The sequence below is a fragment of the Lampetra planeri genome, chromosome 28 (genome assembly GCF_965212315.1).
Source record: "Lampetra planeri chromosome 28, kcLamPlan1.2.h2, whole genome shotgun sequence".
Lineage (NCBI taxonomy): Eukaryota > Metazoa > Chordata > Hyperoartia > Petromyzontiformes > Petromyzontidae > Lampetra > Lampetra planeri.
In genome coordinates, this window is record NC_136134.1 from 713,480 (window position 1) to 733,433 (window position 19,954).

A 19,954-nucleotide genomic window follows, 5' to 3' on the forward strand; every position below is an offset into this window, starting at 1 on the left:
CATGGAAAAGTTTGAATCGGACGCCATCCAGACATCCACCCTGCGTCCTTCCCTGTGGAAGAGGTATGTGGATGACACTTTCGTCATCTGGCCACATGGCCTCCCAGCATTGAACCACTTCTTGGACCACATCAATTCTAGACACCCATCCATCAGATTCACCATGGAAGTGGAGAAAGATGGTAAACTACCATTCTTGGATATTCTGTTTGAGAGGAGGCCTGACGGATCCTTGGGACATTCTGTCTACAGGAAAGCCACCCACACAGATTCCTACTTGAAACCGGATTCCCAACACCACCCATCTCAAAAGAATTCTCTCATCAAAACGCTATACCACAGAGCCCATGGCATTTCATAGCAGGCGTGACCGAAAAGATCTCCAAAATTCTAAACAAACATAAGATCTAAGTCCGATTCAGTACAGTGCATAAAATCCGTGATCTGATTCCATCTGTGAAGGATGTCGTTCCTGACTTACAGTATCCTGTAGTCTACAAATTGAGTTGCAGTTGTGGTGATTGCTACATTGGAGAAACGAAACGTCATGTTTCTGATCGTGTCCGTGAGCACAAGTCAGATCTGAAACACGGCAGAACTGATTCTTCGGCCGTTGCCGATCATTGCTACAACTCGGTGGGCTGTCATGAAATTGTCTTTTCCGAGACCAAAGTGCTCTGCAAACCTCCTGGCTACCATCAAAGGTTTGTACACGAAGCCATACAAATATACAAACACAGACATAATTTCAACCGTGATGATGGTTACAAACTGAGTAATGATTGGAAAGATGTGATTAACCATGCAAAAAAGATTTAACTACACTTATTTGGACCATCTTATTTGACAGACAACTATTACAGGTTATTGATAGACAGCCAGACTTGTTTAACCATGTTTAGTTTGTTTCTTTTTTCACACTATTGTTATGTAGGCCAGGCTTAGTCACAAACCGTACCTCTCCATAACAAAGGCTCAGCCTGTTAAGCCTCACCTTACCATATTAATAAAAAGCGTGCCGTACTTGGCCCTTCCCCCTCTCCAACCATTATATATACGGAGAGGTAGCTCTTGCAATCTCTCATTTACTTGATACAGCTGTCGTGGCTGTGACGGTTCCACCTGAAGACGGAAGCTTGTGTTGCCTCCGAAACGTCGTGATTTTTATTTTATTTTACTTTTATTAAATTTTAATGTTTTACCTACGTGACTTTACCTAAAAAACCTAAGAATATGAATCCTTGCAGTCACGAAAACTTCAAATCTAGAATTAAGGTTATGATGTGATCCACGGTTCCCCACTGTCGCATCATGGAACGGACTGCAGCTGTGTTCTGATGCCATTGCGCGCTCACATGCTCACAGACAATGTCAGCACAGAATTCACGTTGAAGCTTTAACCAATAAGTAAACTCCATACGTTCAGCACATCAGGTCATTATCGTTGCTCATGCCTGTGAATCACACAGTGTCACTTGTGTTGGTTGATACATACGTGGAACGATTCGTTTTTTGTAGTGGCGTGAGAACAGAAAACGCCATACAGACTGAGTGAGTGTGCACGGTGGTGTGCGGGGCAGGCGATGGAGGACAAGGAGCGTGCTGTGGCGGATCTGCAGGCCGCACTGGACCAGGCTGCACGGGATGCAGAGCAGCTCAAGGCCGATGCCGTGAGTTCTGCAACGTTGTGGCACGTTGCCGCACACACAGCTCCGTACCCTCCAGCGAGCGGACGCCTGCCATAAATGCCGTGTGAAGATTCCGCTGGCTGGCGCACGTTTACATGAGCGCTTCATTATCTCCTCATCTCTGCCATACAAGCCCAGTGCGTTGCCAGAGGGGTGGAATGCTCACTCATACATCACTCAGCCGCACGCAATCAGCCACCTGCATTACTGCAGTGTTGTTCTCATTATAATGCTGTGTGGACAGAGGCAATGGTGTACGAATGAACCTGGCCATGGATTTAAATTTAAACAATAATTCATACAAATTTGGACAATTACTTCGTATAGCGGTGTAGCCAAGTGTATGATTACTAGAGTTATTAATGATTAGTATTATTTTGGTGCTTGTTTACCCAGGAAAATCTCATGGAGGCTCACGACTCTTGCAGGAGGATGATGCTGTGTGTCATTCCAATTGAGTCATTGTCGGGTACATTTTCAAACTTGGCCCACGACACCGGCACACAACATCACGGGATCTTTCACGTCTGCTGTGAAGCGAACGGTGTACAGTAACATCACGGTTATTACACCCGCATCAACAATCAGGGCGGCCGATGGATTAAAACCACGGATCTTTGTAACAGGCGATGAGCACACACTAGCATTGGGCCACACCGCTTCTGCCAGCAATATCAGTGGAGCTTAATTTCGTGCCTTGTATTATTTTATTTCTTAATGTTAAAAAATTTGAAGGGAGATTATGTATGTGTAGTGACATTGGGGATACCTCTATATGGTGCCGGGCTGAGAGGGCCAGGGCACGCGATGCACGGTCATCGCATAAACCCTGTGGGCGGGTGTAGTACCAGCCCTAGCGGGGCTTGGTGAGTGCTGGATAGCGCGGGCACCACGCATAGCATGTGGTGAGGGCTCCCACGAGGGGGAGCGGGAGAGTGTGAGCCCAAGGGCAGGGTTGCCGCGGGCCATGGCACTTTGGTTGACCCTGCAGACACGTGATCTAGAGTGTCCATAGAGAGGCCCCCAGGTGGGGGGACTAGGGGGTGATCACGTGTCCAGGGAGAGCTCTCGAGAGGGAGCTAGAAGGATCCAGAAGGCGGGCGGGGTCAAGGGCGGAGCGGCCCCGACCGTAGGGGGACATAAGGTGGGTCCCTAAGAGGGACGGGGTTGCTGCATTCTACAAGCTGAAGCTCCATGTCCACCAGCTGAAGCCTCCATCTCAAGCTGGAAGCTCTACGTCTTCGAGGCAAACACGTGGTCGCGGACCCGGGTAGGGACCCGACCCTTCGTAGCAGTAACTCCTCTGTATAGTGTAGTTAGCTGGGTGGTCACCACACTAGGCTGTATCTGGTGAATTGGCAGTTACCCCTTGTGTTACGTGTTACAAATAAATGTGTTGCCTCTAAAAGGAACAACGTCTGCGACTCAGTTGGACTCACTACATATGTATGTTGAACTTCTTTTGCACTGGAGGTGCGGGGTTAAGGACAACTAACAAGAGTAGGTGCAGTTCGATGTCTAAGATTCAGACAAATGTGGTTTAATTGCAAGTCCACACATGCTCATTTGTTACGGTTTGAAGTGTAGGCATGTAACCAGGTATTAGTTCGCAGATTAAATCGATTGCATCTATTATTATTTGTTCTTGGTGAAACCCAGGTGACTCTTGCAAAAGAGGCAATTTTTCACATGTCTCAATGAGTTCATTTATCTCTAAACTATTAAAAACTAAACTATGTTTATTTTACCAGGTAAGGCCCACTGAGCTATATAGCGACCTGGCCACAAATGATAGCTCAACGATGTGTCTTATTGTCATGTGGAAATATATCACAGGCAAATACTTTAAACGCATGTTAATTCTAAATATAGAAGGAAAAACCGGAGGACCTGGAGAAAAATCCACGCAACCACGGGGGAGAACATGCAAACTCCAAATATACAGCAGGTATCAGGGTCTGGATTGATCCCACGACCTCCTGTATACCAGGCGAGGTAGTTAACATCTTGCCACCGTGGCACCCCCTGGTTAAATAACGGATACGCCGATGACGACAACAACAACAACATTTGTTATTCTGTGCGCGCGCACTGGGTCCGCCAGGAGCGGAGCCGCGAGGAGGAGGTGCAAATGGCGCGCGAGGACGAGCGGAGGTCGCGGGACACTGAGGTGGCGGGGTTCCGCGAGCAGGCGTCTCAGCACGCGCTCACCATCGTCTCCCTGGAGGGGAGGCTCTCCGCCCTGCTCGCCCAGAGCGCTCACGACTCCCGGAGCGCTCACGGCGCCCGGCGAGCCCCAGCCAGCGGGGGCAGGCGCCCATCAGGTCCGCCGCTCCCGCTGTTGTACATATTGTGATATTAACAATAAGGTCAAACAAAATGATAAAAATGATAAAAATGTGAACATTTATGTAAATATGTTAAAATATTAAGTGTGTAATGTAATGAAATGCGTATTTAAGTGTAATTAAGAATGTGTGTATTGTTGAGTGTAATGAATAATGATTGCGATTGTGTCTTAAGTATATGATTATTGTAAAAAATATTTTTGATTAATGAGAATAGGTTTTCCCCTTTTTTCTGGCAACAAAACAGGTGTTAAGATGTTAAAACAGCAAACTGAAACCTTATTACAAGGAATCATGTCTGCATTAACCACAATACTTGTGGTCAGAATGCAAACAAAAAACATATACAGTGATCCCTCGTTTATCGCGGTTAATGGGGACCGGAACCCCTCGCGATAGGTGAAAATCCGTGAAGTAGGATTGGCCCCCTAGGAATTTCCGTATATGTGTGTGTGGGTACCAGAATGTTTAAAATATGTATATTTATACTTTATATATATTTTTTACTTAAATCTATTTAATTATAAAACCTTAATATTATACATTCACTCTCTCTCTCTCATACGATACGTATTATGGTGTTCTACACTCACCAATGACAGTAGTATCTTGAGACTTGACTCCAGTAATGACGACGACGACGATGACAATGACGATGACAATGACGACGATGACAGACCTGTGCAGTTCGATGAATGTGATGATGAATGATGATGATGATGGTGTTACTGCACAGGTATAATGAGGCCTTTAAATCAGTTCGAAAAATCCGCGATGCACTGAGGCCGCGAAACTTGAACCGCAAAGTGGCGAGGGATTACTGTATATACAACACTGCGCCCATCGACTGCTGTCGCTTGTTTCGCTTGCTCTCGCCCTCGGTGCCAACGGATGGCAGGCGTTGGGGTGAAGGTATCCACTCTGGGTGTACGTCCCACACGTGGGCGCAGGGGGATTAGTTTGAAGGGCGTGCAGTTCCTTGCCATGTTGCGACCCATAGGGTGCCGTCCCGGATCCATGAGACCTGGCGTGATGTTGGTTTTTATCCGCGTTAGATGCTCTTGCATGAACCAATGCTAGACCGATACTTAGAGGGATCACTAAGTCAACTTTTGTGAGCAAATATACACGATTGCTTATCCAAAAGCTGACCATTTGAAGTATAGAGCGTTTCAGCGCTGCATCCTAGGTTTAAGCATACAGGTGTATGTACAGTGCTTTGTCAATCTACTGCTGGATGAGGACCTCTTCACACTGTGCAGGTTATGGGGGTAGTTTGACCATACTTTACTCCACTGTTCAGTGTGGGTTGGTGAGGGCAGTGAGGGTAGACGTGGGAGTAGACTATGGTGCTGTACAACAATGGATTTTTACACATTTCCCTCTGCTGCCTATAACATAACCCTATAGCCTATAACCGTTCTGTTGCATGGTGGTCGCCCATCAAAGCACAATCCAGCATTCTGGGTAATTTTATCATAAGCCAACCTGTCATCCAGCATTGTGGAGGCAAGGGTTGGTGGATCAGACAAATTACAAAATGTGAGACTCCTTTCCTTTGGGCATCGAGGTGCCACACCCTAGCTTGCCAGCAGAAGGCAGTACAGAAAGGTGTGGAATGACATGATCTGTCTCTTCTGCATGGAATAGAGTGTTGCCGCCTCGCATGCATGGGTTTTCTCCAGGTACTCTGGTTTCCTTCCACATGTATAACCACTCGCTAATTGGCTGAAAATATAATATACTGTACAGAGAACTGCAGAGCAGTTGATGGCGCCGGCTCACCACCTGGCAGCCCTCCAGCTCTCGTTGGGTTCCTCAGCGATTGTGAGATGCAGTTTGTATGAATGACGCTATTTAGAATAAATTGTAAGATCTTTTTTTTTAGTTATTGAGTGCAAGTATTTGTAGCCTCCTGTGGGAGATCTGGACAAATTCATAGATCCAAACTGGAAGTTTTGCCAAGGAATTCAGTTGACCACAAGGTGGGTCCAACACAGCTGGGTGAGTGGCAACACGTGTGTAGCAAGGGGCTTGATGATGGCTACCGCAGGTTTAATCAGCCTCTAGGGGTGGGATCAGTTCATATTGCCAATCAAGCAGCAGTGATGTACTAAATAGTTTTTATATATTTAGAACGAATTGAGATATTGGAGATGGTTGATTGTGTGAGGTGGCCGAGTGGCTTGAGAGGTCAGAATGCTGAGCTGACATTGCAGAGACCTGGATTTGAATCCAGGTAGCTGCCTCTGATTAAAACTGGGTTCTCAAGTGTCGATAGTTGATGGTCTCAGTCCGGCTACCAATGAATGCACACGAAAAAAAAACATTTGCTTAAGTTTGGTTTTGCACTTAAGTTGACTAAGTTCTAGCTTTGAGAGTTAAAATATCAATTGAACTGCCATGCCACGACAAATATTACTGTGGGTGGTAGGGCAGATGGGAAAGTGCTGCCCCCAACCGTGTGTAGACTCGAGGTAACATGACATTGCAGCAGTAGCATAATTGAGATAAAACCGTGAAAAATGGGTTAAATAAAACAGCGCCACAGGTATCGACAAATGACCATGCAGGCTATGCGTTGATATATTTAGTTATATTTAGTTGCCTCAAAATTCCATTGGAATCTTTGCACTTTAGGGATTTGTGCAAATCCTGAATGTGGCGAGATGTTAACTACCTCGCCTGGTATACAGCAGGTTGTGGGTTTGATCCCAACCCTGATGTCTGCTGTATATTTTGAGTTTGCATCTTCTCCTCGTGGTCACTTGGATTTTTCTCTGGGTCCTCCGGTTCTCCTCTCCACATTGAGAAACATGTGTTTAGAGTGTTTGGCCGCTATAAATTTCCATGTGATGATAAACCACTTCGTTGATAGCCAGGTCACTTCTGAAAAAGAGTCTATTTAGCAGCTTAGTGAGCCTTACCTGGTAAAAAATATTATTAAAATAAATAGTATGGTGCTCGTCGGGTGGTGTTCACGCAGGGCAAGGGGAGTCCCCGAAGTCCGGCAGGCCTGGAGTGGGGTTCACCGAGACGGACGGCGAGCCCACCGAGATGGTACCTGCAGCAGCATCGTGTGGCGGGCGCTCCTGCTCACAGCTCCGGTGGGAAGCCTGAACGTCAGCGAGTTAACGGAGATGTGCACTTTAATGTTTACTACAAGTGTATGGGGCAGTGTCGTAGCTGTGGGTTCAAGTGAATTATTCTTGATTTGCATGAGCTGTTGTATAGTGGTTTGCACAATGTGTCATGATTTCTGTCATTCATATTCAATTTCTGGTCTGCACACCACTGGACTAGGCTTCCCGTGGATAAAATTTCCCTGACATGAGTCCCTGATGAGCACGGTTGGCTACGTACGGTGTGAAAGAAGTTAATCATACATAAATATTAAAACTGAGGAGACAAAGGCAGCCCTGCATGCCATTGACAAAGGCTATCCCTTCATCTGCCAGACGAATCGTAACAGATATTTGCTAATGGAACTTTTCATTAACATCCAGTCTGAAAGAAATGTGGTATTTTGTCTGTGTATTTGTTCATATATTGTTTGTGTGTGTGTATGTTTTGAGTCGTGTGTGTGTGTGTGCGTGTGCGTGTCCTTGCGTTCGTCCATGTGTATACACATCAAGGTGTTGTGTGTGCTATTTATATTGTCCACATCAACAATAATGCTTATACTCTTTGGTTCTTTCGGTAAAGTCACGTAGATAGAAAAAAATAACTAATAAATCACGACGTTTCAATAGTAATACAAGCCACTGTCTTCAGGTGAAATAATACAGCAGGCGGACTTCTGAGGAGGAAATGTAGCGAGAGAGCTACTGCAACCAAAGGTGATATAGACGTTTGTGGTGGGTACAACCCAAGGGTAAGTGGGCGGGACTAGGGATGGATTTTGGAAGTAAATGTAATCGCAGAGAGGGTATGGGTGGGTGAGCTCGGGCTAATCCGAGGAGGGGGAGGGGGGCTGTCGCAACGGGCGAGAGGGTGGGCCGACGCGAAAGCTTCAAATCAAGATTGAACCACCTCTACGGGGAGGATTTCCACACAACTCAAGACATGACTTCAGCCGAGAAGATGGATGCAAAATTTAGCAATCTTTGAAAGGACGTTGATCAACCAGGTATAGTTGTTAACTGTTGTGTTGGGCGACTCTCTGAGTTGCATTACATTTCTAAGTTTGCAAAGTTTGATATCTTTTTCTTTTTTTCTCTCTATCACCTTTTTCCCTCTGTAAATTTCACCCCCACCCTCTCGTCCGTTGCGGCAGCCTCCCCTCCCCCGTCCTCGGATTATCCCGAGCTCACCCACACATACCCTCTCTGCGATTACATTCACTTGCAAATTTCATCCCTAGTCCCGCCCACTTACCCTTGGGTTGTACCCACCACAAACGTCTATATCACCTCTGGTTGCAGGAGCTCTCTCACTACATTTCCTCCTCAGCAGTCCGCCTGCTGTATTGTTTCACCTGAAGACGGTGGCTTGTGTTGCTATCGAAACGTCGTGATTTATTTTTCTATCTACGTGACTTTACCGAAAGAACCAAAGAGTATGAATTCCTGCAGACACGAAAGCTTCAAATCAAGATTGATAATGCTTATTTTGTTTTGTGTATTATAGAGTATTGCATTGAACTAGGACCCATATCTAACAATGAAGAACCTTACCTATAAACATCTGATAGTTCACCAGCTTCAAGTAAGCCTGATGAGACACTGTATGTCAAAACTGGTCCAGAGTTTGCTTGTATTGAACCAATTTTGCTTCGACTATGCACTCCCAGAAGGACGTGTGGCTGATGGGATGTGTAAAAAATACTTGTATTGTTTCATGTGGAAGGACAGAAATGGGAAAGAGGCATGTCGTCTCCATATTTTGTCGACTCACTCTCAAATGAGTACCTGGTGTGGTGCATAAACATCACCAGTCTGTTAAGGCTACACGGGGGATCTTTGTCTTTGTTTGCAGGCGTGATCTGACAGAGGTGCGCGCCTTGGCCCAATCGCACCATGACGAGGTGCAGTGCTTGAAGAGGAAGCTCGCCACTGCCCTCGGCCGCCTCTCAGACATTGCTGGTACCCACTGACTATATAAATTGACGTATTGGCGGTACACCGGTGCAGTATAACACACCAGTCCTCAGAAAACAGTCTGACGATGTCCCTGTTGCCCTTGAGTGCAGACTGTCCATCAGAAGTTGCCTTAGATTCAGCAGCTGCTTTCCCATTCGAACGTGTGACACTACAAGTCATATCATCTCTTGATGCCACCGTCCGCCAATAAATTATTCCGGAAACGAGTTGAGGAACTGTCCGACCAAGTATAGGACACGAGTCATATCTGCCTTTGGAACACAGAGCAGCCAATCGTCATCAGGCTGGGTGCTGATATATGGCAACAGACTGAAGCTTCGTGTTCAGCGGCTCATAACATTCATCTTCCATCTGCTTCGACATCACGATAACTGATTTTGATGCACCCCACAATATTTTCTGACCGGGGTTGTGAATTGCGGGAAAATAAATAATTATTGCCAATTTATTTTTATATCGCACACTGGTGTACCACCAATACATTCAAATACAATCATGATCAATCCCCTGCTGGATAAAGGTCTCCCCAAACCATCACCATCTCCCACAGCCCTGCGATGCAACGGCTCACCTTGCACCTATGCACGAGCTGGTAATATCACTCCCTCTCTGTGGTGGACTTTGGCTGCTACTGTTGTTATTCTTGACCAGCAGCTATGTGGCAATTAAAATCTGAACCGGTCCTGGACCTCCTGTAAGTCGACTTAGCCTTCATTATATGAGCACCTGGCACGATGGACGTGGTCCCGGACATACCGCCACCTCATGCGCCGTGCCGGCCTTGGTTCCCCACACCTCTGATTAGCACGGTTGGCTACGTATGGCTACGTACGACATACATTTATAGGTGCTTGCTAACAGCACTCGCATCTACAGTCCACGTGGGCTACACAGGGGCTCTTTGGGGCTGTATGTATGTTGAACTTCTTTCGCACCGTACGTAGCCAACCGCATGAATCGGAGGTGTGGGGAAATTACAACAAACTAAACGCAAAAATTAGTTTTAAAGAAATGAGTTATAATCTAGATTTAAAAGTGCATAGCTCCCAGTGACTTCCTAATATTGGAAGGAGGAGCATTTCAGACGGCCGCAGAAGTGCATCCGAAAGTGGACAATGCAGTGACCGTCTTTGTTCGATGGCCAGCCAAAAGCCACTGCTGTGAGGATGACAGCAGTTCGCGTGATGGTTTATGTTCCTTGACGAAGTATTGTGGTTTATTTGTGGCAAGCACTTTTTGTTACTGCGGTGTCTGCTGGTGCAGGTGAACTCAGCGAAGGGCAAAAGGTCGCGGTGGAGCACGGGCGCGCCCAGCTGCGGGAAGCACGCGTGGAACACGAGCGTCTGCAGTGCCACGTGACGCAGCTGTCCCGCCTAACGCACAAGCAGACCCGGCAGCTGCAGCAGGCCAACGAGCAGCTCCGGTACAACACTCACCTGTCAACACGTCACGGCGATTTCCTTTGTCTGCCACAAACGAACCACAATACCTCCGATTAGCACGGTTGGCTATGTACGGTGCAAAAGAAGTTTAACATACGTACATACATACATACAAGGAGCATAAACCGTCACGCAAACTCTGGTCATCCTCGCAGCAGCTTTTGGCTAACCAGCGAACAAAGACGGTCACTGCATCGCACGCTGTCAGATACACTTCTGCAGCCATCGAGAAAGCTCTTCCTTCCGATATTAGGAAGGCACTGGAGCTATGCAGTTAAATTTTGATTGAAAACTTTTTTCTTTACAACTGCTTTTTATGTTTAGTTTGTTGTCCTTCCCCCGCACCTCCGATTAGCAGGGTTGGCAATGTACGGTGCAAATTAAGTTCAACTTACATACGTCATGATGCTAACAAATAAAGCCACTGCTCTTGATGCGGGGCCAGCAGCTGCGGGAACACAGACACTTTCGCCACTTAGATCGTCAAAACAAGTCAAAGTGATTTCCTGCCCAAGTGAGCATTTGAGGTTACAATCTCTGAGCCAGTGGTGGAAATTTCGCATTCCTATGGCAGGGGCGAGTCTATCAACAGGACAACTGCTGTTGACTCTCTTAAAGAGTTGTACTCTTTTTCATGACCACGGAGGGATGATGGGCTGAGTCAACTTGCAGCCGTGATTTGAACTCGCAACCTTCCTATTGCAAGCCACTCGCTCTGGTCGTGGGAACAAGTATCCCAGGCCAGATGTGGCTGTGTGTGACTGGAGCCCAGTGCTCTGAAGGCAAGAGTCAGTGGCCCAAGCCCACTCCTGAGCTGCCAGGTGGTCATGAGATTGCAGTCCTCTTGCTTGTGTCCATCCTCCATGCCCTTTTCTGTTTGATGAGTTATAATCATTTACAAAAAGTGTTAGAATGGTTTTTAGTACTGTCAATTGGTTAATTTACGAAGAACATCCCTTAATCACAACACAGAATCAGGCCGTCATACATCTCAATGTTTGTGTGAAAAGGTCAGGACACGGAAGCAGTCATGAACACGACATGTTTCTTAATGCTTGAAGCACCAATGTGCCTCAGGCAATATGGAGACAGGTTTACGGAGCAACAGAGAGCGCTGAACGACAAGAGGGCGGAGTTGGAGAACTTGCAGGCCGAGATGTCCCAGATGAAGGCAAGCACGTCCACCCGGCTTGCCCTGCAGCGCCAGCAGGTGAGGAGACATGAGAGGAGGAGAGGATAGAGGAGGTGAGCACAGAGGAGGATCTTGCAAACAGGCGGAGCGCGTCCACCGTGGCCGTGTTAGATGGGGATGGAGAGGCGTCTGACAAACACTCGTGTGTGCAGGCGGGCGAGGAGAGCGATGCGGCGGAGCGGGCAGCTCGCTGCAAGGGTCACCGCCATGACGAGGTCATTCAGCGGCAGAAAGAGGCACTTGTGGAGCTGAGGGCCCGGCTCAAGGCCATGGAGAAACTGCGGCCTGAGTGTAAGATCCTCGCAGCACGTGCCTCCAACTTTGAAGGGAATGTGTGGTTGAGTGTGATCGTCTATGCACCCTGGCCCTGTATGGGAGTGGTAAGTGGAGCGGTTAGCGCTACGCTGCGCTGAGAACCCGGCAACCCGGGCTCGATTCTCGCTCACGGCCACCGCCAGTGACGATTATCTGAACCGGTCCTGGGCCTCCCCTAGGTTGATTCAGCCTCAAATGAGGACCTGGTGCGATGTGTAAACATCACCACTGGGGAGATGAAGGCAGTTGGGCATGATGCTGGCCACTCACCCCCTCATTCGCCGTGCCCACCTTCAGAGGTGCTACTCGCTAACAGCAATTGCCCCAACAGTCTGTTGAGTCTATACGGGAGAGCTTTGTCTTTTTGTATTTCATGCAACCTTATTCGGCGCTTCATTATAACGTTTGCCTGTCTGTGTGTGCACGTTTAGTGACCGTGAGCACCAGTAAGTCAGTGCTTCAGCAGGAGTTTGCCCAAGAAGTGAAGCGTCAAGAGGAGTTCCTCGCATTACTACCTGCAGGGGAAGCCGATGTAAATCTTGACCCATATTTCTTCATGGGATGGTTTTGCCGTAAGAATAGGTTTTCCCCTTTTTTCTGGCAACAAAACAGGTGTTAAGATGTTAAAGCACCAAACTGGAACCTTTTGCAAGGAATAATGTCTGCATTAACCACATATACTTGTGGTGAAAATACAAACAAAAAACATGCTCTGACAGTATATGCATTGTCTTTGAAACTGATTGGTACACACCAGACAGCTTTCTATAGAGCCTAGTCTCAAACAGTGTTAGACCAGGGGACGCCACAAGGCGAACAGCACAAAGACAATGCACTATCAAATTGATAGAAAGCTGTCTCTGGTGTGGACCAATCAGTTTAAAAGACAATGCATATATTGACCGAGCATGTTTTTTGTTTGTATTTTCACCACACGTATCTGTGGTTAATGCAGACTCCTTGCAAAAGGTTTCAGTTTCTTAACACATATTTTGTTGCCAGAAAAAAGGGGAACACCTATTCTTATATTTTGACACTGGCAAAGGAGGTCCAATGATGTATCTTTTTGCCAGTTTCAAATAGATGAAAAAAATATCAAGTATAATACTTGCATTGCCTTGCAAGTATAATATTCGCATTGCCTTGTACTATTTGCCTTTTGGCGTTCTCTGGTCTGACACTGGTGAGACAAGGCCATGAAGAAGGCTGTCTCTGGTGTTTGCAAATCAGTTTGTGTGTTTATTTTCTTGGTTCTTTCGGTAAAGTCACGTAGAAGGGAAATAATAGAATAATAAAAATAAAACATAATAAAATAAAATTCTCACGACGTTTCGGCCACAACGCAAGCAGCCATCCTCAGGTGAAGAACAGGTCTGTCGGAAAGACAGCGTCTGAATGAACACCACCAAGCTTGGCAGCGTATATTTAAGCTGGGTTAGAGGAGGAAGGGCGCCTTGACAAAGGAATTTGCATATCAACAGAGGAATTTAGCATATTTATGGAAAATGCAGATATGGGATTAGTCACTACTTGTGGAATGCGTAGGAGGTGGGGGGGGTCTCAAAGTCATATTATGCCCGTGCATTATGTAGGATTAGCAGCAACAAAGGGAGGAAGTAGGGTTAGCAGTAATAAAGGGAAGGAATTTTAATAGTAAGGATAGTAAGGAGTAAGGAGCTGTCTAACCCTTTCCCGTTTTCGAGACAGCAAGTTACAGGGTGGGTGCACTGTTCACTGCTGAATCTCGGAATGTGCAAATAGTTTTCCTTAATTCTATTTAAAGAGGTATAGCATTGTTGTTTTTAAAGACATTGTACTCACCGCAAAAAACCCTAGTGACACGACCGCACTCTATGATAGCTGGCACCAAACTGTGCCACACGCTCTCTTGCATGGTCTTGTTGGAGCCTCGGTACCGATAAAGTTATTTTATTTACACATCCTTCATTGGAACGGAATCGGAAGAAAAACTGATGATGCACATGTACGTCATCAGAATTGGAAAGGGTAACTGCACGGGGCGCTGTGTGGTTTTACAGGCAGAGAGTCATCTCTCGGCATTGATGGCAGAGGCTGCTATGGAGCGCATGGCTCGACTGGAGACCATCGAGAGCCTGGAGCTCAGCGAGAGAAGCGTACGAGCCGCGCACTGCACATGCACCCAGGGGCATCGTCAATGTGCACACAGCCTGGCACTTTGCACCGAGGCCAGCCAGGGTGCCAGTGTGCACAGAGGAAGGGCATTGCAACACAAACGTGTACGGCGCGAAGACAAAGCATTTAGTTTCTATCCGTGAATTTAGTTTCTGTCCACCTCCAGTGCACTGCGTACCTTTAACTTGTTTTTAACCCACGTACTTCAATACAGATTTCAATTCTGAATGTAACACCAAATGGACTGTAAGCAGTGCATTGGGGCCCAAATATGCCATGGCAGAGTGGTTGATTCACTATTGGAAGGTTGCTATTTCAGATCCTATTCAGGGGTCAATTTGGCCAATCATCTCTCCATTGACAAGAAGTACCACTTTGTGCAAAGTTAACAGCAGCAGTCCGATTGAGACTGGTCCCTGCTACATGATGCATAATTCCACCACTGGCTCAGGGCAACTAACCTAGAGAAGTGAGCAGGGGGACACTTGGACTTTGTGCTTGAGTAGAGTCCAATGCTAATTGGATGTATTTTACAACCTCTAAATAGGACCGCAACACGTGTTGAGATCTAACAAGTTCTGAGTGGTCTCGCCAACCCCATCGTTCATCTTCCCAGCTTCGAGCTGCTGCGCCCGTCAGGGGCCCTGCTCGACAGGTTCCGTACCGGCCGGGGCCCATGTGCGGCCAACCTCCAGACCTGAGACCAATGTGACACCAACCCACACTGTGACATCAACCTACGCTGTGGATGTGGTCAGCGGCAGACCGAGTCGCGCATTTTGGAACCAGAGTGGCGAGATGTTAACTACCTCACCTGGTATGGAGGAGGTTGTCGGTTTGATCCCGATCCTGATGCCTGTATATTTGGAGTTTGCATGTCTCTGTACCCCTGGTCACGTGGATTTTTCTCCGGGTTCTCCAGTTTTTCCCTCCACAATTTGAAACGTGCGTTTAGAGCATTTGACTGCTATCAATTTCCAAATGATGAGCCACATCGTTGAGCTATCATTCGCTTCTGGAAACAAGAGTTATATAGCTCAGTGGGCCTTACCTGGTAAAATTTAAATAGTTTAATGATGTAATGTGAGGTTATATCCGGGTCGTTGACGGATTACAACTCGTCACGACGATTGGCTCTGCCGGTCCTGGTTCATAGCCAATGGGGGGAAGCCTAGGGGCGTGGCCCTGACGTAATGGAAAGGTGACAGCTGGTTGTAGATGATTGGTTCTGCTGGCTTTAGCCACAGCCAATGGGGAGACGAGTCAGGGGCGTGGTCCCGGGAGCCTCTGGAATATTCCATAGAGGCTAACCAGGATTGGGGGAAACGTACCACGTGACCCGGGTATTAAATAGGGGTGGAGACGAACGACACGTGGTCAGAACGAGAACGAATGGAGGAAAGGGGCCACGCGTGAGCGGGGCTCCGGGTTGCCACGTGGCAGTGCGTCTCTCTCTATCTATCCCTCTCACGCTGCCTGTCAGCAGCGTGAAGGAAAGCTGTAATGCAAAGTTGAATAAAAGACCGGATTCCAGAAGTCACCTCAACGACCTTTATTACAATAGTTTAGTTTAAATAGAGTGGTCCCTGACCGGACTCAACGATGGTCTCAGGGACTTCGTTGCCGATGAATCGGCCATTGCCCAGCTCGGAAGGACGAGTGTACGAGAATAAAATCAGATGTTGCGTGCAAATTGACTGATCTAGTGCAGGCGACGGTGACACCTGCTGCACTTTGCTGCACTCTCTGTCCGTGACTGCAGTACCTGGATCTGGCCCAGGCCTTGGCCGAGCTGCTGCAGACGCCGGAGTTGCCTGGCTCCCGTCCCCTGGCGGTGACGCCGAGGGAGGGGAGGGCGGCGTTGAGCGAGAGGCGGCATGAGGATCGAGCGTCGCTGCTGTCGTCAGTGCGCGCGCTGCGCTCACAGCTGCAGCACAAGGAGACGCTGTTGCAGGGATACGAGGGAAACCTGAGGAAGCTGCGGTGAGGCTCCTGGGGAAGGATGCTCAGCGTAGTCTTTTGTGCGGAAGGTCTGCACGCTTAAGCAAAAATGATGAATGGATGAGAATCTGTCCCCGCAAAAATAAATGTTTAATCCATCAGCCTATGCACATTTTGGACAAATGTTTTGCAGCAGCGTTTGATGAAGCGGGAAAACTCTGGACAGGTTTTTGACTTTCTGAGTCTCGTCAGCAGAGGCAGGCCTGTTAAAGATATGCCATGACATTGTCAGATGCTATAAGGAAGAGCCAATCTTACACACTGCGGGGCCCATTCTGAGACCCAAGAGGTGAAACTGTTTCAGAGTTTTCCTGCTCAAATGAATGCTGCTGTAAAATATTTGTCCAGAAAACCAGTGTTGAATATGACGTTATTTTATACGTCCATTATGCGGAGTGACAGACTCTTGCCTGCTTATTTATTATGCTATGACCTGTGATCTAATTATTCAACCGTTTTAGGCTCTATCCTATACCAACCCAAACACTGTGCTCACAACGCCCTGGATATTAGACGAAATATTATGTGCAGCATCATTGGTGGAACACTTTGGTCCTGGACCAAATCCATGGCGTCCCTTGCTGGAAACCCCCCACAGCGAGTATGAGCAGACGGCCGCGGCGCGCGCGGAAAAGGTGTCGGATCTGGGTGAGGAGGTGGACAGGAGGAACGAGGAGATTTCACTGCTCAGGCAGGCACTGGAGCAGACGCGGGCGCAGCTGGAATCCGAGCAGCGCCTCGGCCGCAACCTTAAGCAACGCCGGGTGGGTGGCACTGCCCCTCGTGCCCTGCACCAGGGTTGAAAGACAAAGATCCCCCCGTGTAGCCTTAACAGACTGTTGGGGCGAGAGTTCTGTTACCGAGCAGCATCTATTGAAGGCCGGCACGGGGCACAAGGGGGATGGATGGCCAACACCACGCCCGACGGCCATTGTCTCCCGAGTGATGATGTTGTTTTTCACAGACCGCACGCACCAGGTACTTATTTAAAGCTGAGTTGACCTCAGGGATACCCAGGAGAAGTTAAATATTCACCACTGTTATTGTTCGTGAGCAGCAATCGAACTCGGTCACTGCTGGGTTCGTAGCGCAGGGCGCTTACCACTGCAACACCGCTCACTGCACCAACAGGATCCCCGCACACTGTGGTAAAGAGCTGCGATATGGCCCCTTACTTGAAAGGTAAAGATAAATCGGACAACGGGAAAAACCCTGCCACTGCTCGCTCGCGCCACTACTGGCACAAGAGCGCTCGAGGTCTCCTCTGCAGAGTGTATTTGGCCTACTCTTCTACACTGGCCAGAACACCACACACGAACTGCCGATCGACTAACTCTGGGCATAAAATGTATGCTGCTGTGGATGGACAGAGGCGGGGGGGGGTAAAGAAACGCACACCGTTGTTTCAGCTGCTGCATGAGGAGGTCGAACCGGCGACTTCCACATTGCACGCCCAATGTGATAACCCATTAAAGAAAGACTGCTGCCAAAAACGTCGCCTATGGAATATGTACGTTTTTCTTTTGAGACAGTGTTCTTTAAGAATGAGTTGCAGTTTTTTTGTTCAATGAGCTTCTGTGCCACCAATGCCGCAGCAACGCCAAATAATTGGTTCGACTTGATAGCCGTTACATCACGGCAGCAGCCCTTATTTCTTACAGATTGGATAGTCTTACATTTTGTGTGAAGTTCCTTCTCAACCAACATATTAATTGATCATTCAGTGTATAAATGCAAGGTAACAGACTAAAAAATTAACCCGTAAAAACAAAGTTTTTCACTATAAATCCTTTATATGCGTGGCATCGGTTTCATTTTATTATTCATTTCTGTTTTTCTTGAGTAAGCAAGCAAGCAAGCAAGTGAAGTTAGTATAAAGGATTTAAAAATGAAAGATCACCTCTTGACATGCCCCGTATATTCCCGAGGGCACTAGCGTTGACCCGTTTTACCACTTTCAAGAACCTGGCGGCTTTAATTTAACTGCTCTATAAATAGTCTCCATTGTACAGCGTGGGGGCAGGGATTTCATGCCATGTGGTTAGTCAACATTTGCGTCATCATGAAACGGGCGGCTAGAGTCCTCTCGTCCTCTGGCTTGAGATGGCTGCCACCTATGGGTCAGATGATTGTCTGTCACCATTAAGCAATTGGTAATTAAATATTTAAAAAAAAATTCCCTAAACTGTAAAATTTTGGAAAAAAAATTTCACGAAAATTAATTGTCACGCACAACGAGTCTGTGTGCAAAATGTCAGCTCGATTGGATCACGGGAAGTGGGTTAAAAAACGACCGAAAGATTTGCACGGTCGTAAGCAAGCAAGCAAGCAAGCACGCAAGCACGCAAGCAAGCAAGTGAACTTAATATAAAGGATTTAAAAATTCGACGTGCAGATACGAGTCACGTTCCTTGGCATTTTTGATGGGTGAGCAACACAGATGATGTTATTTAACAGTGCCGGGAGGTTCTCAGAATGATAATGTGCAAGTATACTCATATCCTGTTTACAGGGGTGTGCGTTGGGCTCTAGTTTACCAGTCACGGTAGATTCTGTTCAGGGTTCACGATCGTGCTCTGAAGCCTCCAATTACACTAAGATATTCCCACGTTCCTTCCCCTTATCCCACATGAGCAGGGGGTGGTGTTAACGCTGCAAGAGAAGCAACCTGCTGCCAGGTGCACACACAGCTGTGTACGCGAGGACATCCACGGCAAGGTGAGCTTCGCGCGGTCCCGCTCTCGTCGCACTGCAGAAGGTGTCGTGCAATGGCATCGTTGCACCACTGTGAACCAGAGCCACGCCCTTAACCCACACGGAGTGCCCATCGGCAGTGTTAACTCCACAATGAATCGTCAACGTTTGACCACCGTGAATTGCATCACCGATCTGCTTTGTTCCCTTGCCGACACTTAGGGGTTTGTATTGATTAGTCTAGACTGGCCATACACTGAATTGTGGCTTCTGCAATAATAAAAGTTTTTTAACTCGACAGTGTATGGGAATAACGCGACCCGTGCGTCACGCTGCGCATACCACGCGTCAATGCGACAAACGATTGGAAATATTTGTATGTGTAATGCCCCTGGGTTTATGGAAGGAAATATATGTTAATGCTGCGTTGGCGGTGGTGTGCAAGCATAAAAAACTAAAGAGCTCAACCCCTTTGTCAATAAGACTGCTGTAAAAGAAAAAATATTTCCTAGACAGCGTTTTTGGCAATGGCACTTTCTTCAGTTTTACGGCCTGTCAAGATGGGCCATTGCCCAAAGTAAAAGCCTCCTTGAGCACCTCACCACTGCTCCACGTGACTTTGGCCATGAAAACTGGTGCTCTTGCATTGATTGCTTGAGAACAACAACTGGTCGCTGCGCATATCTTTATGTACGCACGTTGAACTTCTTTTGCGCCGTACGTAGCCCACCGTGCTAATCGGAGGTGCAGCAGAAGGACAACAGACTAAGCGGGTCTTCTTCAAGTGGGAAATTAAAGATGACCCACAGCACAGCGACTGCAGCCACCCGAACCAAACAAATGTACCACATCTGTAAACAGCTGTGTTCTACTAGGCCTGCTCTCCAGTGGACTGGGCAGCGTTGGTCATGCCACTCCAGGAGCTAGCGTCACATCTCTCACACCTGGATGTATAATTTGGATGTATGATCAAACCTGGATGTATAGTTTATGCGTGCTTGCCATATGGTAGAGAAAT

General features: G+C 47.4%; 1 protein-coding gene across 4 annotated transcripts in view; it reads left to right on the forward strand.

Annotated features, from left to right (window-relative positions):
• Positions 1-19,954, forward strand: part of FHAD1 (forkhead associated phosphopeptide binding domain 1) — a 59,585-nt gene that overhangs the window by 33,304 nt on the left and 6,327 nt on the right. For all 4 annotated transcript variants that reach the window (XM_078607626.1, XM_078607628.1, XM_078607625.1 and 1 more), the window contains 12 exons: positions 1,581-1,670; positions 3,793-4,012; positions 7,023-7,143; positions 9,014-9,120; positions 10,402-10,561; positions 11,658-11,790; positions 11,925-12,063; positions 12,519-12,619; positions 14,127-14,222; positions 16,004-16,224; positions 16,841-17,006; positions 18,880-18,960. In XM_078607626.1, coding sequence (XP_078463752.1) covers positions 1,581-1,670; positions 3,793-4,012; positions 7,023-7,143; positions 9,014-9,120; positions 10,402-10,561; positions 11,658-11,790; positions 11,925-12,063; positions 12,519-12,619; positions 14,127-14,222; positions 16,004-16,224; positions 16,841-17,006; positions 18,880-18,960 — 1,635 coding nt within the window. The remainder of the gene's footprint in view (positions 1-1,580; positions 1,671-3,792; positions 4,013-7,022; positions 7,144-9,013; positions 9,121-10,401; positions 10,562-11,657; positions 11,791-11,924; positions 12,064-12,518; positions 12,620-14,126; positions 14,223-16,003; positions 16,225-16,840; positions 17,007-18,879; positions 18,961-19,954) is intronic.